Genomic DNA, 26,942 nt, shown 5'->3' on the forward strand with positions numbered 1-26,942 from the left:
CAAACTGTGGCTCTCGAGCCACATGAGGCTCTTTGGCCCCTTGAGCGTGGGTGAGTCTATTTTGAAGAAGTGGCATTAGAGGAAGTTTAAGTTTAAAAAATTTGGCTCTCAAAAAAAATTTCATTCGTTGTACTGTTGATATTTGGCTCTGTTGACTAATGGGTTTGACGACCACTGACCTAGGCAATTATTAGTAGAGATGCCAATCACTTAGTCCCCTGCAATGTTTTTATCTTAGTTTCCCTAGAAAACAGTGGGATTAACTAACTCCCTATGTTTCTCGGATTCCATGGTTTTAAAATTTACATGCCATTCCTCATTTGTTTTAAAGTGTTGCACAAAAACAAAACTTTTTCATTCTCAGGATACATCAGAGCATACTTGTTTATGAGTTTAATTGTTAATGGACTATAAAGCATGAATATTAACAAGAAACCCAAAATATTGACTCAAGAAGTCTTATTAGGGCTTTGAGAAAATGAGAAAGGTAGTGGTGAAAATATTAGACTACAAGTGACAGGATCTCTCAATAATCTTACTAGAAACTAACTAAGTAGCATCTTTGAATTCTAAAGAACTGAGGAGCCATTCACACCTGCTCCCAAAGATAGCATGGCTCTGTGTAGGTTTTGACATGCAGGAATTTTAATGCGCCTCATTACACACACACACACACACACACACACACACACACACACACACACCACTGCCAATCCTTCAGTTGTAGGTAATGACACTGATAATTATCTGATGCAAATGAAAAGGGAATTATAATTCATTCTGTTGAGCACCTGCATTGGCATTTACCCTACTACTGCTTTCAAAGCAAAAGATACAGAGGCTTTGTGTGTTCAAATGACGCAAATGAAAAGTGTGAACTTAGATGAGCTGTTTTGTTTACCTAATAACAGGAAACTTAAAGAAGGTATTTTGAGCATTAGTACCATGCTGGAAACTGAAGGTCCAAAGATTTGAAAGGGTTCCTGCCCGCAAATGAATTACCATCTATTATGGAGAGAACAGGCATGCTCACCACTAACTTCAGTGCAAGGCTAATAATAGGAAGATGGACAAGGTTTATTAGCATGGAGAGAAAAGAGGAACTGAAGAAGGCTTAGGAAGGGAGCATTTGATCAGGGCCTTGAAGGACAGAAAGGAAGTCAGAAGCAGACGAGGTAGATAGAGCTTTTCATCCCCCCAGACACACACACACTCCCCATCTCTTCACTCCCATCGACCCTACCCACTCCACCAAAACTTCCTTAGAATCCAACTTCTGCATTGAACAGTTCAGAACCTAATCTTGTTTGATGTCTCTATTTCCAATGAAGAAACAGAGGCATGTGGGGTGCTCCTCACGTAGGGAATAGAGGGAGCCAAGGAATAGAGTTGCTTGTACATGATGCCTTTGGGAAACAATGAGTGGCCAGAGGATGGGGCGGTCAGGATGGGAAGAAACATTAAAGGCAGATTGTGGAGAACTTTAAGTACCATATTAAGAAGAGTGGGCTGTATCCTCAAAGGTAGGAGGAGAAGACGGGGGCAGCAGGGACAGGTCTGAAAAGGGAGAGAGACAGGCTGGGACCAGGTGAGAGGCAACTGCAATTGTCCAGATGGGAGGCAGTGACTGTTGAAATTCAGAAAATGACATGACAGAGTGAGCCCAGAAGAGTGAGAGAGACACGGAAAAAGTACGGTGACATAACCACGGAACCACAGACATGATTGATGGGGTGGGGGAAAAATTGGGACCAGGGGAGGGAGGGAGAGAGAGAGAGAGAGAGAGAGAGAGAGAGAGAGAGAGAGAGAGAGAGAGAGATATCTTTTCCTAGAATTCCAGGTTCTTGTTTACCAGCTGCGTAGCACCAGGAAAGCCTTTCACGTACCATTTGCCTCAGTTTCCTCACTGGAAATGGAGGCATTAAACAAGATCAGTGGTTCCTGAACTGTTCCATGAAGAACTAGGTTTCCCAGCACGTTTTGATGCAGTGGGTAGCGTGGGTGGATAGAGAAAGGGTCCCCAGGGAATGTGGGGGGTGAGCAATGGGGCGTGATTGGAGAGTGTAGTGGGAATGAGGAGCTCTAGATCCCAAAACCACCTACTTAACAGAACATCTCCTTTTTGGAACAAAATTCCTCGTTAACATTAAATTCCTAACAGAAACCCCCAAACAAACAAAAAAGCCCAACTATCAATAGTTCGATAGCCACGGAATGACACAGATAACCTCTCAGATCCCTTTGAGCTGACCACAGAAACTGGTGATCCGAGAGATCTGCTAACACAGTCGATGCGGGCCTCGTTTTTAAGACCCCGTGTGTCCCTCTGTTTATTTGATTAACTGCTGCACAAATGCTGGAAACAACTGGGACAGCAATTGTCATGCTGAATGCGTGCCAAAATTCTCAGAAACGGGGAAGATTTACTGAAAGACCACTTGGTGTTCTTACTCTCGCGCTTGGTACCTTTTTCCAAGACACAGTATGTTTTCCAAACCTCACAAGCGCCAGTGTGAAGAGGTGCCTTGCCTACGAGTACAAAAACACGGCTTCCCTGCTGACTGCTGTCAGGCTCCGGGGAAGCTGAGTTACTGCTCTGGGTTCCGTTTCCTTGCCCATAGAATGAGAGAGCCTTGCAGCACACAGTCCTAGAGGCCCCTTCTAGCTCCAACATTCCAGGATTTCATGATCCTAAACCTCAGAGCCTCTTATCTGAGCAATTCCCAGATCAATAGCATGTGCTCTCAATCTCTCTCGGTCACAGTCAGATGGTCAGTATATTAAGGGCTTTGGGCTGTTGACTTTAAGGATTGGGCAATGTGTGCTCTAGCCAAATCAGAGTCCTGCAAATGGATCATTCTGAGCAGAGGGCTCAGGTCTAAATTAACAGCAGATCTTCAGACACACAATACTTTGTGGGCCAGTCTCTGGCGGAGAGAAACCCTGTGCCTAGGTAAAAGCCCCTGTGAAGGTCTACAAACCCCCATAAAAATGGAAACCAATCGGAACAGCTGCAAAGTTTAGACCAGAAAGTCTCATACCGGTTCTGGAACTTACGTACATGCTGCCTCCCTTTGCCTGTTGATTTCTCTTTCTCCCCCCACCCCACAATTAAACACAAATTTTTCTTTTACAATAATTCCTTTAAAAAAAAAAGATTTTAAAAAAGAGAGAGAAAGTTAAACCAAAGAGGCGGGTGAACACTCACTGGGAGAGCGCGGCCAGGCTGCGTCTTCCCTTCGAACCGGATCCCCTGAGCATGTCTGCAGCTGGAAGGGGCGGAGGTGCTGGAGGTGCGGAGACCCTCTGGTGGTCAGGGTGGGGGCAGGGCCCCATGAGGTGCCATGCTATCTGGGGCTGAAGTGCCGTGTGCAGGATGCTCCCGTGTTTTCCCTTTGTGTTAACACTTTTTGGTCTGTCCCTGTGACGAAAGTCTGGGCTTGTCCTCTGCCAAATCTACTCCTCCCCACCCTTCCCTCAGCATAGGATCATCAGAGAGCTGATTGTTATTTTTTACTGTAATCTCTCTAATAGAAGCCCATCCCGTTTAGTTGGTAAAAGACACCAACTGCTCGGGGGATTTCCAAAATGTTATGACGGGGTAGTAGGGGCCAGGATCCCCAGCAGCTTTCATGAGGAAGTCTTTCTATGATTAATTACAATGAATTATCCCAAGGCAGAGAGAACTGCTTATAGGAAAAGACGCTGATCCATGTGGAAAATAGGGACCATGGAATCACTTGCCTACAGGATCCAGTGCTGAAGAGATCAACGGAAGTCAAAGTTCTCGGGGTGCCGTTCTCAGGCCCTCAGTCTGAGCTCTGTTCTCAATTAGCATGGGTGTAGGTGGCTTCCAAAGCAAACAGTTCCCACTGAGAGATCAAATCTGAGAAACTCCTCTTATCCCTTTTTTTCCAGGGAAAGATGCATGAGCCGAAACCGGTTTGGCTCAGTGGATAGAGCGTTGGTCTGCGGACTGAAAGGTCCTGGGTTCGATGCTGGTCAGGGGCATGTACATTGGTTGCAGGCACATCCCCAGTGTGGGGTGTGCAGGAGGCAGCTGGTCGATGGTTCTCTCTCATTGACGTTTCTAGCTCTCTATCCTTCTCTCTTCCTCTCTGTGGAAAATCAATAAAATATATTTTTTAAAAAAAGATACATGATATAAAAATGCAAAGCAAAGGCGAAGGGAAGAAGCGAGGCTGCCCATCCGTGATAAGCTGGGTTATATAGGACGTGGGGTGCTCATGCCCCTCCATGAAATGAGGGCAGCAGCCTGCCTGGCATATGTTGCAACAGCAGCCCCGTCTGCACCCAGGGCGCTCTGCTAGTGATCTCATCAGCCGCGCTGGGCAAGGGAGCCTGGTCAGCAACAGCGTGGAAAGCAACCACATTTGAGCCCCTGAGAAAGGGGTGGTGTTGGCTCTACCTGGAGATGACACTCATCTGGGCCTGAGTTATGGATACATTTCTTTATCTCTAACAAGCAATGAACAGATTGGTGCTGGGGCACCGAGCTGCTGACGGGACTGGCTTTCTGTCAAAGGAGAGCAACTCAGCTCTTCACAATGGAAGGCTGAGATGGTCCTTTTGGGAAATAGCTGGAGAAGCAACCAGCTTCACACATCGAGGGCCCCTTCACGGAATGAAAAACATCTTGGAGGGCTCCAGCTTTGTGTCACGAACGAGGACCCAGAAGCACAGAACATTAAACCATGTGCTTCACGTTATGGGGAACTTCAGTAGCTCCTCCTCGCTCAACGTAAAGAAGTTTAATTTAATTAGGTGAAATGCTCTCTTCACTTCAACGACCTAGAACATTTTGGTTGTTTTCCTACTTAAATACTAGGCTGTCATCACAGTCATAGTTTATAGAGTAAACACGGCTTAATGAACCTCAGAGTTAACTATTTCAAGATATCACGATGCACATCCACATTTACATATCTTTTTGATTATGTATAGTGTCATTCAACATATACTGACTACATAACGTAAAGGAGACACTCACACTCACTGACTTGGCGTGAGTTTACCGCTCCAGAGCTGAGCTAGAAACACGGGTCAAGACATCTTGCGACTCTCCTTTCTACCGAATTTTGCCCATTTCATTTTTTCCCTTCAAAAACCTCAGGAGCTTGCTGTGGCAGGCAGAATAATGTTCTCCCAAAGACATTCATGTCCTCACCCCCAGTGTGTGTGCATATGTTACTTTACATGGCCAGAGACTTTAGACGTGATGAAGTCAAAGGCTTCGAGGTGGAGAATTTATCCTGGATTAATCCAGATGTGCTCAATCTAATCACATGAATTTTCAAAATCAGAGAACCCTCAGGCGTGGTCTGTGGCAGATAGGACTACCCGGATAGAAGAATGGCCAGAGAGATTGGTGCTGGTGCTGAAGGCAGAGGAAGGGGCCAGGAGTCCAGGAGTATGGCAGGATCTAGAAGCTGCAAAGGCGAGGGAATGGTTCTCCCCTAGAGCCTCCAGAGAGGAATGTAGGCCCACCCACACCTTGATTACAGTCAGCAGACCATGCTGGACTGGTAACCTGTACAGCAGGGGATAACAAGTTGGTGCTTTTTTTTTTTTTTTTTTTTAATATATTTTATTGATTTTTCACAGAGAGGAAGGGAGAAGGATAGAGAGCTAGAAACATCGATGAGAGAGAAACATCGACCAGCTGCCTATTGCACACACACCCGCCCCCCCCCCCCCCCCCCCCCCCCCGGGGATGTGCCCGCAACCAAGGTACATGTCCTTGACCGGAATCGAAGCTGGGACCTTTCAGTCCGCAGACCAACGCTCTATCCACTGAGCCAAACCGGTTTCGGCAACAAATTGGTGCTGTTTGCAGTCGCCCAGCCAAGGTTGCGGTGACTTGCTCCAGCAGCGATAGAAAACGAATACATTCGCTTATGGGGCTCATTTGAGCACGGGAACACACTTTATCTCCCGATCCCTCAGCTCCTTCCAATCCCAGGGTGACAAATGTAGTTTGGGCACATTCAAAATAAGCCCATAAGATCGTGTGAAAAATTCTGTGGTTCTTTCAGGGCAGTCAGATTTTCCACCTCCCAACCTCCACCACCACTACCACACACATACACACTTCTTAACTCGCCACAGAGGAGGGCAAGAATTTAATAAGTTCAGCTACTGTGCAGGCATTCAGGTACTAAAAGTATGCTGATGGCCAGCTGGATAAAGCACCCACCAAGCAACTGTCCAGGCCGTAAGGACAGGGAGAGGGAAGTCCCAGACCCCCTTAGTTGGCCCCTTGTCATTAAGGGAATGAATACATCTGGGAAGTAGCTATCTGCCTTCAGGTTGAGACAGCAAAACTCATGGGTGTCCAAACTCATGCTATCTGTCAGGGAACTGATATAACAAGAGCAGAGAGAAAAGCCCTAGCCGGTTTGGTTCAGTAGATAGAGCATCAGCCTATGGACTGAAGGGTCCTGGGTTTGATTCCAGTCAAGGGCACATGCCTGGGTTGTGGGCTCGATCCCCAGTGTGGGGCGAGCAGGAGGAAGCTACACTGGAGAGGCAGGGGATGAGAGCAGGCTGGAGTGGGCCACGGCTTCTAAGGAGCCCCTGAGATCCGCTGGCTGGGGCAGAGAGGCAAGGCGAGAGAAGTTAGGAAGGACATACCAGAAGGTAATTTGTGAACAGTGTTCAGATCCTGCAGAGACCGACAGGCGTATGTGCTTTCATTGTGTAGCACAGACGGGTGGGTGCTAAGAGTCCCGCTTCCAGAACTGTCTCTGAGAACTGAATCAATGATCATGTATAGCACCATGAACAACTGGGCCCATGATCCTTCAGCAAGAGGGTAGGTGTCACACATATGCCATTTCAGAACTGACTAAAGGGGAAACGGGCGTCTGGGCCACTCTCAAATGACTCACAGCCCCTTCCTTTCTGGATATTTTGTCTAATTTCTCATCAAAGAGAATCTGAACCAGGAATGTTTGAGGGAGGTCAGTGAAACAGAAAGGAATAGCTCCCACCACGGGGTGGTCCTTCATTAATAAAATATGATGAAAAAATAACTTTCCTTCATGGAGGTAGGAGTCTGGGCCACATGATCTGTTCCAGACTTTACCGTCTGCAGTGGTGGAGGACGGCTTCCACCTTGGAGCAATTCCCTAGGGAGCAGAGAGGTATGTGGGAAGTGCCCTCATGCGCTTAACACACACACACACACACACACACACACACACGCTTACCTCCTACAGAAATGCAACTTACACCCAAAGAAAATCTATTCAACAGTTCAAGCATCATAATTTAAACACATTTTGTTAAAAGGCTGTTAAGGAAAAATTTTCTTATAAAGAAATTCAGACTTTATTTTCTTAGCATGAGGCAAAAGACCTTGCCCAGACAACTGCTTCCCATGGGCTGAATAGAGTTGGAGGCGAGGGGCTAACTATTGTACATAATAGAGGCAGAACCTCTTTCTTCCTTTCCTTGGCCCTTAATCATCTTCCTTCCACGGCTGAAGACGCCTCCCTCTCTCCCCCCTTCCCTGCCTCAGGCACTGGACATAATCATTGAAACTGTATTGTGGTGTCCTGTGATAGTGCTTTTCCAATGGGTCCTCCTAACAAGTCTTCTCATGAAATCCTCCTCCTTTCACCCATCTCCCTGTGCAAGAGGACAGACGTATCTCTTTCTTCTTTCCTTCCTCTCTTCCCCCATCTTCTCTGCTATTGTCTTCGTGGTTTCACTGTGTGTTCCTCTAGGAATACGTGGTGGGCTGGGAGGGGTGGAGGAATGAATGTGTGGAGAGTCGTTGCATACTCCTCATCTTAATGTCCCCGTGCCACCCCCTGTCCTTGGCTAGAGTCCTTAAGACGTCTGTGGACACATTCTCTGAATCATTCTTTGCCTGGTCTTTGTCTAGGCCCGTAACATGTCTCCAGTTGCTCTGCTGTCCTATCTCCCCTACAATGGTGTCCGTGGTTTTGCCCCAGCATGCTCCCCCAGCAAGTCCTCTAGATAAGTGCTGTGGAGGATCCAAAGATAAGATCAGACCTAAACGGACATATATATTCACAAATTTTAATACAAGACAATAAATGGCCATACTCTGAAAGCAGGAGAGCTAAAGGGCTTCACTTCAAAGGTGACATCCTGTTACCAATGTGCCAGTGTTTAACCACCTTTATGCTAATGTATTCTGCTACCGAACTAGACTTCCCATTGCCGAAATAGAAATCTACTTATCTCTGTTACGGCCACAGGTATGAAGTCATCCTTTAGTCTCATCGTTTCTAGGCTTAATGCCAATGCCGATTCTCCGTTCTTTTAATACCAGCCTGAAATATAACAACTCTCCCAGCGAGAAACCAAAACTGGACACAATGAAGGCTGACCAAGGTTGCCTGTGCCTGGACGAAGTCCCGGTGCGGCCCGCCATGTTCCTGTTCACACAGCCTACCATCATTTCGTACTGACAACAGCATCCTCACAGAGATCATTCATTCACTTTTGTGCTAAATCCAGTTTTTTCCCCCTACTTAATTAGTCTATTTCCAGTATTTATCTTAAAGCAACTTTTGTGGTTATTATTTGCCTTTAAGAATAGAGAACGTCCTACTGTTTAGCGGCCTATTTTCCCCACTCTTCCACGATACTCTGTATTGCCTTTGTCGTGTCTGACTAAGCTCTTGGTAACATAAATAGAAAACTGAGGGGCACATACCCTGATTCCAAAAAGGGAGGACACACCTTTCAAAGAGCCCCTCCCTGAATTTCAATCCGTGGGAAGTCCAATGATCTATTTGAGACAACATAGAGTTCAAGTTTCCAGACTGCACTAACACTGTGCTTATATATTTTTGAGGAAGGGGATTTAGGGGATTTGAGGAAGGGGATTCCCTGTCTTACTCATCTGAGTGACCCTCTCTCACCCCTGTTAGCACAGGGCCTGGTACAGAGCAGGCCCTCTGTACTGGATGTGCTGCATCAAGGAATTAACGCACATGGCTTCATGCAAATAATGGCCTTAGCCAAGTTAATTCATTCTCTTCCGTGATTGAGGTTAAGAGATGTGAATGGTGGCCTCGCCTCACGTTTAGCTATGGCCACCATTGGAACTGTAGGTCTGAGTGGTGGGTGGGCCTTGGGAGACCACTTGCAGGGGGGCCTGGGGAGTTATTTGCCTTGGCATTGGTCCCTCAGCCCTGCCCCATTGCCATATGTCTGTGAAACGTAGGCTCCAGAGAAGCGGAGGCTGTTTTCTGAGCCCAGGCCAAGCCTCCATGTGCAGGTGACCAAGAGGCACAGAGCAGAGGAGAGAGTCACTAAGTGCTGCTTCACCGGAGAGCAAGCATCACATGGTTTCGGGATTGTGCAGGACAAAAGGAATGCACGGCCACTGTGGAATCTTGAGAGATTGTATCTGTCTCAGGGGCATGAGACAGAGTGACTCAGAGGCCCAGGTCAGGTGGGCCCTAGGGCAGTGGCACTGGAGGGTCCTGCGCAGATGACTTCATGACAGAGGGGGGCGGGGCCTCAGAGGCAGGGCCCAGCAGCAGGAAGGTATGGAGATGACACAGGATGGTGGTGTGTGCCATTCGTGAGCTTGTGTGAGACAGACTCCCAGAAGCAATCGGAGGGGACTTGTCCAAAAGCATTTTTATTGGGGTTGGGGTGGTAGTCTTCCAGGAGCAGGTAGCGCTCGGAGTTATATTATTTATGGGATTACATGGGGTTCCACTGATAGCCAGGGGCAGATTCTAATGGAAGATACATGGGTGACAGCTATTAAATTTCTGTACCTTTTTAAAATGAGATTTTAGCAGAAACCAGTTTGGCTCAGTGGATAGAGCATAGGCCTGTGACTGAAAGGTCCCAGGTTCGATTCCAGTCAAGGGCATGTACCTTGGTTGCGGGCACATCCCAGGTGCTGGGTGTGCAGGAGGCAGCTGATCGATGGTTCTCTCTCATCCATGTTTCTAACTCTCTATCCCTCTCCCTTCCTCTCTGTAAAAAATAAAAAAAAAAATGTATTAAAAATGTATTAATGAGGGGATGGTTAAAAAAAAAATAAAATGAGATTTTATTTTGAAATCTTTTAAACAAACTCAAAGGAATAAGGAAACTATAACAAACATCTGGGTGCTCACCATCCAGCGTAAGAAAACACCGTTCACTGTCAGTCCTGTGTGCTCTTCTAGATCAGCATTTCCTGCTGCCCCCCTGGGAGAAGCTGTTCTTTTGAATCTGCTTTCCGCCCAACCCACTTTCTCTGAATGCTTCTTCCCCTCCACTGCCCCTTCCATCTCTGCTCCTACCCCAGGGGGACCACCATCAATGCCACCAGAGTGTGGAGTTGGCTCTAGGATGAGACGGGATGGGAGTGTGGGAGTGAGGTGTCCTTTCGCCCTGTTTTGATGCTTTTGTATTTTTCATGGTGAAATGCAGATTCCCTGATCGATGATTCTACCGTTCAGGCAAAAAAAAAAAAAAAAAAAAAAAAAAAAGGCATTTTTTTTCCCTTTCCTAGGCCAAACTTTGAGTCCCAGCATTCCTTTGCTCATTCTTCTCCTTTGCCATACCCTGACCTTTGGTTATAACCCCACTGGCCACCGAACACACATCTTCAATCAGTGCAATACACCCTAACATCCACCTAAAGGGAACGTTTGTTCAGGGAAAAGTTTACTGGCATTTGCCACCATTTGAAGCTTTCTGCCCTTCCTCATGCGACAAAGATAGTCCTTCTCTTTTTGCCAAGCTCCTTGGCTTCTCTGAACTATAGTTAATTTTAAAAGAATCAGTATCTGGCCCCACCTCCATGAAGTCTTACTAGGCTTGATGGTATTTCTTTGTAATATATCATCTTAGAAGGACAGAGGAGAAGGTTTGAGCTGCTCTTGTTTGCCTGCATGTGATAAATAGTTATGTCCTCATTTATGAATCGGCCCCTCCAACTAACTTGTAGTGAGCGCACTCATTTCTGTTTAAACTCTTGTAACAATTATTTAGGTCTACTGTCTAAGCTCTTTAAAATCTGGGTGTTTTTTTTTGTTGTTGTTGTTGTTTTTTAACAACTGAACTATTTTCTTTTTCTGGAGAGAAAAGTTTCTCTCTTGTAGGAGTATGCCTCCAACTCCCCTGCCCTCTAGCTGGAAGCACATCTTCAATACAATGAAACAGAAATAGATTCTGAGTCCCAGTTAAGACAGTACAGTAAGTAGACACTGCACTCACCTCCTCCCATGGCACATTGAAAATGACGAAGTTATAAAAACATCAACCTGGATAACCATCTGATCAGAAGTCCCAAAACCAAGGATATAAAGAGAAAGTCACATCGAGACTGGTAGGGAGGCCCGGCCCGGGTGGCTCGGGGGCTGAGCGGTGACCAAGAGGTCACCATGTCAATTCCAGGTCAGAGCCCATGCCCGCACTGTGGGCTCCATCCCCAGTAGGGGTGTGCAGGAGGCAGACGATCGATGCTTCTCCCTCATCAATGTTTCTATCTCTCTCTCCCTTTCCCTTCCCCTCTGTCTAGAATCAATAAAAACAGAAGGCTGCTGGAACCCCAGGTGTCCTCTGAAAACACCAGCACACACACTGTCACTCCCAGGCACTCACCTTAGGCTCCGGTGGAGGCGAAGGGGCAGTGGGTCCAGGGGCGCCTGGGACACACAGGGAGAAACTGAGCCGTGTGACTTCGGGGTGAGGGCTGCCATCGTCGCTGTATTGAGCCGCTCTCCTGGGTGGCCAGATCTGAGTCTGCATTAACTCTGTGAATCCCACTAGCTCCACCCTGAGGACTACCTGAGACCCAGCCTACCCAACTTGCACATGGCCCCAGGTTCTTTCGGCAATAACAGGCCTGGGCCCGCATTGCAGTCTTTCTTAAAAAACACTCAAGGAATTCTGACAAGTACAGGGGGTGTCAGACACATGCAGGGAGAAAGAAACTCAGTTGTGTGGCTTCAGGGTGAGGGCTGGAGGGACAGCTGCCATTGTCCCTATGTTGAGTTCTCCTCCCGTGTGACCAAATATAAATCTGCACCAGCCTGATAAACTCCACTAGCTCCCCCCTGAAAACCCCTTGAGACACCACTCCACCACAAAGCGTGGCAGGCCCCAGGCAAGTGGCAGCTGCATCAATGTTCCCTGCAACATTTTTTTCTTTTTAGTTTTTTAAAATTTATTATTTCATTATTTATTTTTAAAAATATATATTTTATTGATTTTTTTACAGAGAGGAAGAGAGAGGGATAGAGAATTAGAAACATCAATGAGAGAGAATCATCGATCAGCTGCCTCTTGCACACCCCCTACTGGGGATGTGCCCGCAACCAAGGTAAATGACCTTGACCGGAATCGAACCCGGGACCCTTGAGTCCGCAGGCCAACGCTCTATCCACTGAGCCAAACTGGTTTCGGCTCATTATTTTTTTAAATTTATCTTTATTGTTGAAAGTATTATAGGTGTCTCTTTTCTTTCCCCCCATTGAAAGGAAGGGAGAGGGATAAACCTTGATGTGAGAGAGAAACATCCATCACTTGCCTCCTGCATGCACCTCAACTAGGGATGGAATCCACAAACTGGGTATGTGCCCTGACTGGGAATCGAACCTGCCATCTTTTGGTGTACGGGACAATACTCCAACCAACTGAGTCACACTGGCCAGGGCTATCTTGAAACTTCTGATGAGTGGCTTCGGGCCAAGAACTGGTATCAAATACAGATATTAACTTGGTGAACACCACTCACCCAACCTGGTGACTTGATGAGACCCTGACTCACCCAACTCACATTCTGCCCAAGGCTCTGTTCAGCAGATGAGGCTTATGGAGTGCTGGCAGTGGCAGATCTCAAGGTGCCTTTGGCTTTTTCTGACCTATCCCAGGTGCAGTACCCCAGCAGTTGGCTATGCGGCAAAAGCCACAAAACAGCATCATATTGGCATAAAAATATTTATAGATCAATGGAACAGAACAGAGAGCCCAGAAATAAACCTACACCAATATGGTCAATTTATGACAAAGGAGGCAAGAACATACAATGGGGTAAAGACAGTCTATGCAATAAATGCTCTTAAGAAAATTGGACAGATATATGCAAAAAAATGAAACTAGATCACCTTCTTATACCATATATAAGAATAAACTCAAAATGGATATAAGACCCCAAATCATAAAACTTCTAGAAAAAAGATAGGCAGTAAACTTTTGGACATTTCTCTGATATATTGTCTAGCACAGGGGTGGGGGACATTCAACCCCGAGACATATAAAGCCTGCAAAATCATTTGGTCTGGCCCTGTCAAGGCATTAGGGTGAGTTAATTAAATGTTTGACCAAATATAGCAGGCTAATTTTAAAAAATATATATTTTTATTGATTTCAGAGAGAAAGGGAGAGGGAGAGAGAGAAACATCAATGATGAGAGAGAATTAACAATAGGCTGCTTCCTGCACGCCTCCTCCTAGGGATTGAGCCCACAACCCGGGCATGAACCCTGACCAGAATTGAATCCAGAACCCATCAGTCCACATGCAGGCCAACACTTCATCCACCGAGTCAAACCAGCTAGGGCTAATTTTTAGGTTGATATTTTTGTATGGCCCATGAATGATGTTACAAATATCTAAATGGCCCATTCTAGGGTGAGGCAAACAAAAGAAAAAGAAACAAATGGGACTACATCAAACAAAAAATTTTGCACAGCAAAGGAAACCATTAACAACAACAAAAAAAGCCAATCTACTCAATAATGCACCTGGTAAGGGGTTAATATCCAAAGTTTATAAAGATGCCGAGACCAGTTTGGCTCAATGGATAGAGCGTCGGCTTGGGGACTGAAGGGTCCCAGGTTTGATTCCGGTCAAGGGCATGTACCTTGGTTGCAGGCATATCCCCGGTGGGGGGTGTGCAAGAGGCAGCTGATCGATGACACTCTCTCATTGATATTTCTAACTCTCTATCTCTCTCCCTTCCTCTCTGTACAAAATCAATAAAATTAAAAAAAAATATCCAAAGTTTATAAAGAATTCATAGGACTCAACACCCAAAAATCAAACAATCCAATTAAAAAACAAGCAGAGGACTTTAAGAGACACTTCTTCAAAAGGACCTACACATGGCCAACAGACATAAAAAGATCCCAAATTTCAGTAATTGTCAGAGAAATGTAAATTAAAACAATGATAAATCACCTCACACTTGTCAGAATGGCTATCATCAATAAATCAACAAACAGCAAGTATAGGCGAGGATGTGAAGAAAAGAGAGCACTTGCATACTCTGGAATTATAAGTTGGTGGAGTCACTAGGGAAAACACTGTGGAGGTTCTTCAAAAAATCAAAGAAAATTATGACTCAGCAGTCCCACTTTTGGAGAAATCCAAAACACTAATTTGAAAAGATATACGCTCCCCTCTGTTTATTGCGGCATCATTTACAATAGTGAAGATATGGAAGTAACCCAGGTGCCCATCAATAGATGAGTGGATAAGAAAGATGTATATTACTCAGTCATAAAAAAGAATGAAATCTTACCATTTGTAATGATATAGATGGAACTAGAGAATAATATACTAAGTGAAATAAGTCAGACAAAGACAAAAACCTTATGATTTCACTTATCTGGGGAATCTACAGAACAAAATAAATGAACAAACAAAACTGAAACAGCCTTATAGATGCAGAGAACACACTGAGGGCTGCCAGATAGGGCTGGGTGAAATGGTGAAGGGACTGAGAACTATAAATTGTTTACAAAACAGTCATGGGGATGTAAAGCTCAGCATAGAGAATATAGTCAGTAATATTGTAATAACTATGCATGGTGTCAGGTGGGTACTAGAATTATTGGGGGATGACTTCATAAATTTTATAATTTTTTAATCACTATGCTTAACACCTGAAATGAACATAAAATAATATCAAATGTCAACTATAATTAATTTTTTTCTATATTTTTATTGATTTCAGAGAGGAAGGGAGAGGGAGAGATAGAAACATCAATGATGAAAGAGAATAATTGATTGGCTGCCTCTTGCACACACCCTCCCCCCTCTAGGGAGGGGGTGTTTGAGCCTGCAACCGGAGCATGTGCCCTGACTGGGAATCGAACCATGACCTTCTGGGTCATAGGTTGAGGCTCAACCACTGAGGCATGCCAGCTGGTTGAAAAAAATTTTTTTTAAGAAATCAATTCTCTCCAGCACCCCCCAAAATAAAACAATCAAATAATGCTTCACAATAGTACTGCTCTGACATCGGTTTCTTGAATGAATGGTTGCTGGTGTATGTCCATATAACCCTGGTTCTGTCTCAGTGAAAATAATAATTCTAGGAAAGAAATATATACACGGATATAATTTCTATCCATAGGAAACTGAATCTGGGCCTTTGTGACATACTTTAGAATATAGATTTAATCATAGATACAATTAAACTGTGAAGGAAAATAAGAAAATTATCATGGGCACTTTAAGAATATATCTTCAGTGCAGAGGAAAGATCAGATCTTCAAAGAGAGTGTATTCATTATAAGTTACAGAAACCTCAACCTGTACCACTCTTGTTAAAAGTATCTAAATATTTCTATTCCATAACCTTATTTTCTGCTGTTTTCTTTATGCATCTGGATAACAAATTTACACATTACTTTTATAGCCAGACTCAAATCCTGATTCTCCCGCCCCCCCCCCCCGCCCCTTTATACCATATAATGTCTAAATAAATATTGATTTCTTTTCTGGGAAGGTCAGATCTGGATGACAGCATATATTTATTTTATTGCAAGAGAAATAGTCCATTTTGTGCTTTGTCTACTTTGAGTAGACAGTGTTTATTATTTATCTTATATATACGACACTTCGTTAGGTGCTGTCCTATTTTGTAATTAATAGATCCCATGGATCAGTATGTGATTGTGATTTCTATATATGGGTTCAAAAGGAGAAATGGATTCACAGTCTTATGTATCCATTGTTCGTGTATATATAACTTTTCCCACTAAAGTAAACTATAATCTTTTTGCATGCAGGGATATTTCCTAATACCTATTTGGCGACCCATACAGCCTAGAATAGTGTTCCTTTGGCATGTAGCAGATGCTCAATAAATACTTGTCATTGGTTGTCTAGGTTCAAAAGGGACAACAATGGGTAGGGATGCCCAAGAAGGCCAGCTGGCTGGTGCTCCCAGAGGCTCCATGGAGCGGCCTTTTTTGGAATATTTATCATGGTACAGGATGCAGAAGCTCTGCTGCACCAGCAACTGGGATTTGGGAGTTCTTAAAGTTGACACTGATTGGCTCACAGACGCATAAGAGACTGATGTATACATCAGAATGACAAATAATGTCAATAAACGCCAGCTAATTAAGACAGATCACTCCTCAGTGCTCGGAGAACTTTCATTTCCCAATCAGGCACCACCATTCCCCTAGCCAGAACGTCAGGAAGACTCACAGTCATCAGAGACTGCAACAGGAGTGTGGAGTCAGAGAAAAGGAAGGTGAAATCTCACCTAAGCTAAGGAGGTGAGGAAACACCTCCGTTAGTGGGAGTATACTTACCAAGCCACAAGACAGAATAAGCCCTAATCTGGATATTCCTGGATGCCCGGTGCCAACCCTGGATTTAAGAGTTGGCATTAATACAGACCTCATCTACTGGCCCATTCATTCTTCAGATTTATGAATGACATAGATAATTTAGACTGAATGTTTGAGTCCCCCCAAATTCATAGGTTGAAATCCTAACCCCCCAATGTGTTAATAATAGGACGTGGGGCCTTTGGGATGCAATTAGGTCATGAGGGTGAACTCCTCAAGAATGGGATTAATGTCCCTATAATCAGAGACATGTGAAATCTTGCTTTTCCCCTCCCCACCATGTGAGGTTACAAGAAGACAGCCAACTGCAAAGGAGGAAGTCGGCCCTCATCAGACACTGGGACCTGCCAGGACCCCGATCCTCAATTTCCCAGCCTCTGCAACTGTAGGAAATAAATGTTTCTTTTTTAAGCCACCCCGTCTATGGTATTCTGTTTAACGGCTCAAACTAAGACAACAGATTTCAGTTATACCCACTTGCTAACATCTGGGAGACCTACCACGATAGGACACGAATGTGTTGAATTTATTTGAAATGGTTTTTTTTGTAGAATTCTTGGATGCTTTTACGGTGGCAGCTTAAGAAGAGAATAGAAATAGACTAGGAGAAAGCTCTTCCACTTTAGGATGCTGTTTTAGTTTGAAGTTACTGAGCAATGAAACAAAGCTATTATTAGGATCAAGGAAGGAAAAGCAAATGCTCATTAATTTGTAGAATAGAACCAGGAAGGTTTTCTAGTGAAAACATTTAATTAGAAAAATCAGTTTCATTTTTTCTTATTTAAAAGCCAAAAGCCATCTGGAAAGCTTTTTAATTTTAAAACCTCATGAAGATAGCAAAGAAAGCAAAATAGACGATACTTATACAAAAAGTAGCAGACGGTCCCTTCTAATTTGAAAGCCAGGAACCTGAAATATGCATTCAGCTTTTTAAAACATGTTGCAAAGTATCGAGGGCTGATGTAATTTGAGATTCTCCGAGGTATTTTAGAATTCCGAGTCTTCCTAGGATAACTTCAAATCATCTTTCCTTCTGACTCTTTCCCAGTGGGTGAAAGAATTAAAAATGAAAAGCTTGAATTCCAAGGCTATTTTACAGCGTTTCTAGGTGTTTCAGTTCACCAAATTTATTTTAAATAGAAATTTTAGGGTAATAAATTAACCAAAGGGTATACTTTTACAATTAAGAAACTCAATGCCGAATATTGACTATCATACATAGTCAATGTTAGCTGAAGTAATCTGAATTTTAATTTAGAGACTTGACTAACAGTTACTTAGAAATACTCCTTTTTCTTCTAAATAGTACCTTTTGAGATTAATAAACTCTATAAAAGAAAAAAAAATTGTTCCATTTTACCGGGGAAAAAAATCAAACTCCCATATGTTGGTTAAAAAATTCTGGGTTCTTCCCTGGTCAGGTGGCTCAGTGGGTTGGAGCATAGTCCCACACACCAAAAGGTGGCAGGTTCAATTCCAGCCAGAGCACATACCTAGGTAGGGGGTTCCATCCCTAGTCAGAGAGTAGATGGGAGGCAACCAATTGATGTTTCTCTCTCTCTCTCTCTCTCTCTCTCTCTCTCTCTCTCTCTCTCTCTCTCTCTCTCTCTCTCTCTCTCTCCCTTCTTATCTCCCTAAAGTCAATAAAAACATATAGTCAGGTGAGAATTAAAAAAAAAAAAAAATCTTGGGTCCTAATACTTTTCTTCACTCCTTTTTTTTTTTTTTTTAAATTGATTTATTACTATATCCCAATACTAGAAAACAATCCACTAGTTAGAATTTAAACTTGAGACCCAACTTATATGTTAAGCATTCTCTATTTCAGAAAAAATAAAAAATAAAAATACTGGTCTGAGGTTGACCATCCTGGGATTAACTGAAGAAGTTTACTCCTCCAGACCGCAAGCTTAGTCTTTCATTAGAGAAATTTTCTATTATATAGTTTGTTCATGTTGGACTTCTGAAAACTTGGTATAAACCCTGTAATTTGGTGATTATCTGGTCTTACAATGCCCATGTTAATTACAAAGAACATAGGGACCTGAGTATTCGAGCAAGTTGGCCAACTAAAGGAAACTGACTCACCATATAAACATCATTTGCCTCATGATGCAACTAAATAAGCATAATGGTCAAAATTATCTGATGTAGAAGTCCAATGATGTATAATAATAAAAGCATAATATGCAAACAGACCGAATGACTGACTGTCCGGACATTCTTCCAGATGACCTTCCTGATGACATCAAGCCAGGGCTGCGAAGGACTACCCTTGCACAAATATTGTGCGTCGGGCCTCTAGTCCTTAACAGCCAGAGAAATACATGAGATGAGTTTCTTCATATCTCCAGAGAAAGAGATATGAAGTCAAAATCCCAGTGACTCAGCAGGGGAAGGATGGAATTCCAAGGAAGGGGTGGGTAGTGTCAGTGCGTGGGGAATTCCACAAAGGTCGATAACATTGCTGCCTGCCCGTCACCAGCTTAGCAAACAGAACAAAGCTCTGGTACACAGGTAGGGTTTGAAGTATCTGTTCATTCCTTCAGTCAACATTGCATACTGGCCTTTGGGGAAATAAAAGTGAATTAAAATGTAGGGGTTTTTTTTGTTTTTGTTTTTTTTAAATCTAAATCTTCCTTCCATTTGATAGGGAAAACAGACCTGTGAACAAACAAATATATAAAATAAGTGGTAATAATTAACATCGATCAAAGGTGCTATGGGAAATCCAAGGTGAGAAATCAATTGCTTTGAGTGGGGGCCTCTGGGAGGCATTTTCTAGAGGATGACTATTGAGCTGGACTTTTGGGGTGAGAAAAAAAGCCATCATTTAAAATCTTTTGAATTTTCTCCTCCATTTGTGACTACAGGGAAAGAAAATATAAAATGGCTTTGCTTCTTCTAATCTGCAGTTGGCATCCTAAGTCCTCTCTAGGGGAGATAGCCTCCAGGGAGAGTGACAGGTAACATTTTATAGCATTTTTTCTGCCTGACTTTTGAAAGCCTGGAGTGCCTGAGCATAAGACAGAGTGAGGGGTGTGAAAACACAGGATAGGACTGGAATGAAATTTGCAACTCCATATAGAGTTAAATAGGACTGAATCTGATTTAAATGGATCAGACAGGAACCCCTGCATGATTCCCGTGCACCATCCTTTACCCTTTCGATGGCATCTGTCCACATCTCACTTAATTTTCTCAGCTGCCCTGCGAAGCATTAGTTCTGTTTTATAATGAGGAAGTCCAGATCTGCTAAACTTTTACCCAAAGTCAGAGTACAAGACAAGGTTTCCAGGTTTAACCCTGATACTACTGTGCCTTCCTGGATGTGTTCCTTTACAAGGCCGGGGCCCATGATGGATTTCCAAACGCTTTTCAGAGAAGTGGGAGAGAGAGAGAGCCTTCATTTCTGACCACATAACCCAACAGGATACCAGCGTTTGTCTCCCAGCAGTAATTCTGCAATTCAGCCAGAGTTCCCACGGCAAAGGAACTCCTTTCTGAGGGTATGCCTCCTAGTTCAGCTCTGCCAGAGCTCTGACAAGTGCCTTAATGAGATAGAGTTCATGTTCATGAAAGAATTAGGAATGTCCATCCTGCCATCCAGCCTTGAGTTTTACAAACACTTCATCCCGTTCGGTTTACAAACTATGATAAACTATGGAACTTCTGTATTAACGATGTTTCTGAGGATGCTGACTCAGAAGACATACATTTGGGATGTTTGGCTTTCACGATTACGTGGGAAGAATGAAAGACTCTTCCAAGGGGAGTAGCAGGAAGGAAGAGCATCAGATAACAACACTCTCTGGATCACAGTTTTTGTCCGAGGCCCCTTCACAGTAGTTTCTCATCTTCTTCATAAAGGGAAGAGAAGTGGTGAGGGAGTATTGGACCCTCCCTAGTGGGTCCCCACTAAAAAATTAAAATAGAAAAATCAAGAACTACACAACAGGACTGATGAGAGAAACAGAAGGGCCGCTCAAGGAAGGCGTGGGCAGAGGTGCACATCCACTGCAGTTGCAAGGGTGCCTGGGGAAGGTTGCGGGGGGATGATAGTTGCTGAGGTTGCTTGTCTCCGAACCCAAGATAGCCCATCCTGCGCGTCTGTTTGTTCGCTTCCTGTTTAGTGATTTCCCACATTAGTCCCTGGAGTTGCCCAGAAAGACCTGCCAAGCCATGCAAGGTTTTCTGTGGGAATCGAAAATGGGCGGGCTGCCCTAACCGATTTGGCTCAGTGGATAGAGCAATGGCCTGCAGACTCAAGGGTCCCGGCCGGGTTCGATTCCAGTCAAGGGCATGTATCTTGGTTGCGGGCACCTACCCAGTGGGGAGTGTGCAGGAGGCAGCTGATCGATGTTTCTAGCTCTCTATCCCTCTCCCTTCCTCTCTGTAAAAAAATCAATAAAATATTTTTTTTTTTTTAAAAGAAAGAAAGAAAGAAAATGGGTGGCTGCTATTATTCTAAGTAAGCACATGAGAGCAACCAGCTCCAGAAAGAAAGGACTCTTTCATTATCTAGTGGCTGGTGCCGGCTCTGGGAGTCATCAAGCTTTCCTATGGAGAGCCCTGAAGTACGCAGAGTTCCCACCGGGCAGCAGGAGCCGGAGAGCCTTAGGGAGATAAGCGCACCCACTGAGCCATCTCCGGCATCTCTCCGCTGGATTCCTGAGCGGCCGGGGAAGATGGAAGCCGGTGCGGGGAAGATGTGACCCGGGATAGTGCGTGTCACCCACAGTGGAAAATGTGAACATCGAAAGAATTTCCTATTCTAAACAATGTGCGGTTTAAAATACACTCTCCGGAGACGCTCCTGAACGTACAGGCTGCTGGCTGCTATTTATAGTGGCTGATGTGTACTCTACCGAGATTCTTATTCCAACAAAGGAACTGTATGTGATGCAGGGAGCTATTAAAATGGAAAATAAACCCTCATATTTTTAACGTAGTCAATTGGTACTAATCTCAACTACCACGTCACTGTTCACTGATCTCAACTAGCTGGAAGGAAGGCCCGGGCTCATTATGAAATATGTTCAAAGAAATTCAGTTTTGAAAATATGTTCGGTCTACCTGGAGACTTCTGGCAGGCTAGCAAAACATTAAAAACTTGTTTAAAAACTGCATACATAAAACTGATTTATAATGAGCAAATCAGGCTTTTCAATATAAATGGGTATGTTCCCAACGGTTTAAACAATGTTTCAAAAACTAAGTGTTTTTTAAACTCAAGTGTTTAAAAACCACGCCGTGGAATGTAGCTTACATATTTAACATGCTAATCAAATTCTTTACTTACAAATAGTGCAAAGTTATACTTTTCTATGATTCTAGAATAAATGATAAAAATAAAAAATGGAGGAATCTGAATTACTGAAACTAGTTTTCCAGCTGTTGATGAGCACTGCTATCGACAGCAAACTAGTGAAAAGAACTGATTTTAGTCCCAAAGTATGCTTATGCTTCCTCTTTAACCTCATTTCAGATGAGGGAGAATCTATTGACATAGCCACTAAACCATCCCAACAAGCTCATGTGTTATGCCCAGTGGTACTTTTTCTTTTTTAGTAAATTATTAATTTCAGAGAGGAAGGAAGAGGGAGAGAGAGACAGAAACATCAATGATGAGAGATCAATCATTAATTGGCTGCCTCCTGTGTGCCGCCTCCTGGGGATCAAGCCTGCAACCCAGGCATGCACCCTTGATCGGAATCGCACCCAGGACGATGTTTTATGCACTGAGCCAAACCAGCTATGGCATCTTTGATACTTTCTTGTAACGCTGTTAGGGACCTTTGGAATACTAAAGATCAAGAACTTCCCTAGAATACTTCAAGGCAGTTGAGGGAGATTTCCCTTGAAGTAAGAATTTGAAATAGTCTAATCATTCCTGCCTGCCATTCCCACCTGGCCCCATGGTGGCTCCAATGCAGACCTCTTCCAACTGGCTTATCAGGCAGATACAGTCAGCAGACATATTTGATAGTCTTCCTTCCACTTTTATTTGATTTTGATGAGAATTCTTTGCTCATAAAACTTCGTCTAATACTTCTCCAAATTTCCCAGCTTGAGACGGCAGAAGGACCCCTCTGGCCCTGTGTTTAGACAAGCAGGCTTCTTGTCCTCTCTGAAGCAGCAACGAAAGTCTCTCAATAGTATCTATAAACGCGTACTAATAACACAGAGAAAGTTGTGTGCCTGGTTCCCCCTGCAGGGAGGTCCACTGTGTTGGAAATGCTCTAGTTCTTAAGCTAAGTGGTAAGTTTACAGCGTATGCATTTTAATGATTTATAACTTCCGAATACATTACATATCATCTGTATTGGTTTTTTCGTTATTAGAATGAATAAAATCAGTAATGTAGACTAAAATACCTAAAAGTTGTTTTGCGAAAACTAGGCACATCTTTCTTTATTAGTACTTAAATATAAATTGTTGAGCCCTAGCCGGTTTGGCTCGGTGGATAGAGTGTCAGCCTGTGGACTGAAGGGTCCCAGGTTCGATTCTGGTCAAGGGTATGTACCTTGATTGCAGGCACATCCCCAGGAGGCAGCTGATCGGTGTTTCTCTCTCATCGATGTTTTTAACTCTATCCCTCTCCCTTCCTCTCTGTAAAAAAAAATCAATAAAATATATTTTAAAAATATATAAATTGTTGAGAGGCTTTTGGTTACTGTTTTTGTGGTACTGAAACCATAATTATGTAATATGACAAAAAGATATAATTCCACAAGGCAAATAAACTATTTGAAATACATGATTAATTGAATGATAGATATATAGATTATTGAGAAAAAGGCCTTGATATGTTAGATACCAAACTGTCTTGCATTTTTATCTTGATTTTAAGCCAGGAGTGGAAATGAGGAAAGAGTCTTAAAAATAAGGAATAGATTTTCTTTTCAGCACAGAGACTTCATATTCATAATTCTCCCATCACTTTCAAGGTAGCTGCCAAGACAGGTTTGGAACAAAGTAGAGATCAGACACCAGATTGTCTGAAGATATGGGGACTGGGAACGTGCTCAGTGATTCAGAAACCCCAGAGGGTAGCTGCTGAGGAGCCGAGTTTCTTAGGAGATGACGCTGGAGAGAGCTTTCCTAATAGCACCTTCCTTACCGTGTCCTTTAGCCAGCTGAAAATAGCGATAACAGGTAACAGCAATGAGCACTAATTATACATTCCTATATCTACAATAATAAAAGCATAATATGCAAATGACCAAGTGGCCGAACAGCAGAACAACCATCCGATCACCTTCCAGATGAAACCCGGGGTGAGAGGGTGGCCGAGGCAGCCAGGGCTGAGAAGGCCTACTCTTGCACGAATTTCATGCATCAGGCCTCTAGTATTGTATATTACCTAATCATCCATCCATCCATCCAGCCACTGATCCATCCATTTATTTCCATTTATCATCTATATTTATAGTTTACATAAAACTGTATGAGGAAGGACGGTTATAATGGCCATTTCCTTTCAAATAGGCTTAGAAAGACTAAGTAGAGTTACCCTTGGTGACCCAGCCGGGATTCAAACCCAGGTCTGAATGATCCTGCTTTCTGGAAGGAAACATGCCTGTGTGCCTTCCCATCTGCCCTACCCTCCCAAAGACAGTAGCGGTGAAGGTAAAACATCAGATCCTCTTAGGCTTCAAATCAGTTTTTCTTTCTTTCATATTTAGAGGGAAATATCCTTTGAATTGCTAAAATGAAGCTGGTAAGGATGAAGAAATCCTACATAATAACTAAGTATCATAATTAAGCTTTGTTTAAAGAATCCATGCCAAGACCCCATAGATCAAATAAAAGACTTCCAAAATTGAAGGCAAATCGGGTTCCATTTGCAAAATGACCACAGTTTTTCCCCCCTTCTCGACTCAGATGGCAAAGTCTAATGCCCAGTTTCCTACCAGTTAACCGTTTTCATTCTGCCTATCCACTTACCTTTCTTTGCTTTTCATTTTATTCACCATGAAGTAATCTGAACTAACCTCCTGTTATTTAGAAATATTATCCAAAAACTTTTTTAAAAGTATATTTTATTAATTTTTTACAGAGAGGAAGAGAGAGGGATAGAGAGTTAGAAACATCCATGAGAGAGAATCATCGATCAGCTGCCTCTTGCACACCCCCTACTGGGGATGTGCCCGCAACCAAGGTACATGCCCTTTCAGTCCGCAGGCAGATGCTCTATCCACTGAACCAAACCGGTTTCGGCTCCATAAACTTCTTAAATAAAAAAAATCCTACAGGCAATACACTGTAGTATGCACTATTTTTTCTAAAAACATGCTCTATTTTCCTAATCAATAGCCATGGCATATTTAATTTTTTTTTTTTTTTTTTTTTTTTTTTTTTTTTTTACAGACAGATCCATTCATCCAGGGTCTGCTCTGTGCAGGCAGGCTCTGCCTCAGCCTACCTGCCTCTGCTTATCTTGAACAGGTCACCATCACTAGACTTAAGTTTCTTCATACATAAAATGAAACTTTGAGAATTCATTAGATCCAAGATTCTTGGCCCAGAGTTCATGGGCCCCCACAAAGGTCTGTGGATGGAGGTCCATGACATCACTGGAAATAAGGACCAGGTTTTGTGGGTGCACGTGTGCATGTTTCTTGGAGGAGAGTCTATGGCTTTCATCAGAGACTCACAGTAATGTGTGGTCCCAAAATGAAAAAGCAGCACTCCACTGCAGACGATTATCTATAAGGTCATTGACAGCCTTAAGCCTTTATGAGTGATGATGTGACTAAGTCCCTGTCCTATTGGTGAATCCAGTCTTACTGAGGGAAATCCAGAGGGAAGCCAAGAACAGTTAATGCCAACAGCCTTCTTCTGCTTGAGGGGGAAACCTGATCTTCTCTGTTTCTGTTTTTCTGTGAAATGGGAATATCATGGGAGATCTTTTTGAGGGTAGACAAAACAATGACTGTGTCTACACATGCAAGCAATTTAGCTGAATGAGCATAAAGAACAGTTCAATTAAGCCCAATAGCTTCATTTAGTCTGTGGCCACAAAATTGCTTTAAATTATTTTTTTCTCATCTTAGGGAGTTATTTGGAACCGTTAACCAAGAAAACCAAGGAAAATTTCTGTTGACCAATTTATTATAACGGAAAATGTTTTTAGATTTGGGATAGGCAAACCAGATTGCACTCCCTAGCGATACGAAGGTAGATATTTTAATTAATCTTTCAGAGCCATAGATTCCTCAACTGTAAAACAGGGTTAAAAATAGCCATGTCTGCTGTGGACTAAATGTTTGTGTCCCCCCAAGTTCATATGTTAAAACCAGACCCCCAATGTGATGGTACTAGGAGGTATGACCTTTTGGGAGGTGATCAGGGGGAATAAGTGCCCTTATAAAAGAGACTCCAAAGAGCACCCTGTGTCTCAGCCAAGAGAGGACACCGTGAAAAGGTAGCTGCCTATACACCAGGTAGTGGACCCTCACCAGACACTGAGTCTGTCAGCACCTTGGACTTCCCAGCCTCCAGAAGCATGAGGAATACGTTTCTGTTATTTATAAGTCACTCAGTCTATGGCATTCTGTCAGAGGAGCCTGAGGAGACTAACATAAAGGCATGGGGTTGTTTTGACAATTAAATGATATAAAGTATGTCACCTCTCCCAGCACTTGGTTGATGCTAAACAAACAATGGTTCCTTTGCTTTCCAACTCTAGATGAAAAAAATCTGTCCGATACTTTTTTCCACTTAAGAACGAACTATTTTTGCTGAATTGCACTTTCCAGGTGAAATTCTGATTTATGTTTATATACTATATTTAAAGTAAATGATATATCATTGATGAATTAGGCATCAACCACATGGTTACAATATGTGATTGTAAAATCCTCATATGCCATTTATATTGGTGTGGTCCACTCAGATGTGACCAAAAGATTTAACTCTTTCCCAACCTTAATAGAAACATCTTAGTATGTATCAAGATCGATGTAGGAAAGAAGCTTTGTAGTGAGGATGCAGCAAATCATAACGACTGAATTGACAAATGAATAAAAATCCAAAATCTGTAAAATATTATTTTGTACCAAATATGGTTTTAATAACAACATGAAACATTCGCTGAGCATGTACTACGTGTCAGCCATTGGGTTAATTTCTCTGTGTGGATTAACTACCTTAACTTTTACAATGCCTTTGTGAGGCAGAATAATTATTTGCATTGTTTTACATAAAGAAATAGAAGCAAGAGATGTATAAGTAATTTGACACAAGGTCACCCAACTAGTAGGTTGGCAAATTCAGGATTCAAATCCAGGTCTGTTAGACTTCATCATGTACACACAACACATCATCCCGCCTT

General features: G+C 43.2%; 1 protein-coding gene across 7 annotated transcripts in view; it reads right to left on the reverse strand.

The window, feature by feature from the left end:
- CALD1 (caldesmon 1) overlaps window positions 1-26,942 on the reverse strand; it is a 185,642-nt gene that overhangs the window by 69,090 nt on the left and 89,610 nt on the right. For 3 of the 7 annotated variants that reach the window (XM_084896592.1, XM_084896593.1, XM_084896594.1), the window contains one exon: window positions 3,209-3,421. The exons of 3 other annotated variants lie outside the window; for them this stretch is intronic. In XM_084896592.1, the coding sequence (XP_084752718.1) occupies window positions 3,209-3,421 (213 nt within the window). Of the gene's footprint in view, window positions 1-3,208; window positions 3,422-26,942 lie in introns of those variants that run through there. One more of the 7 variants, XM_084896597.1, reaches the window with a different exon arrangement.

Source organism: Pipistrellus hanaki, assembly GCF_964339955.1.
Source record: "Pipistrellus hanaki genome assembly, chromosome: 10".
Classification (NCBI taxonomy): Eukaryota; Metazoa; Chordata; class Mammalia; order Chiroptera; family Vespertilionidae; genus Pipistrellus; species Pipistrellus hanaki.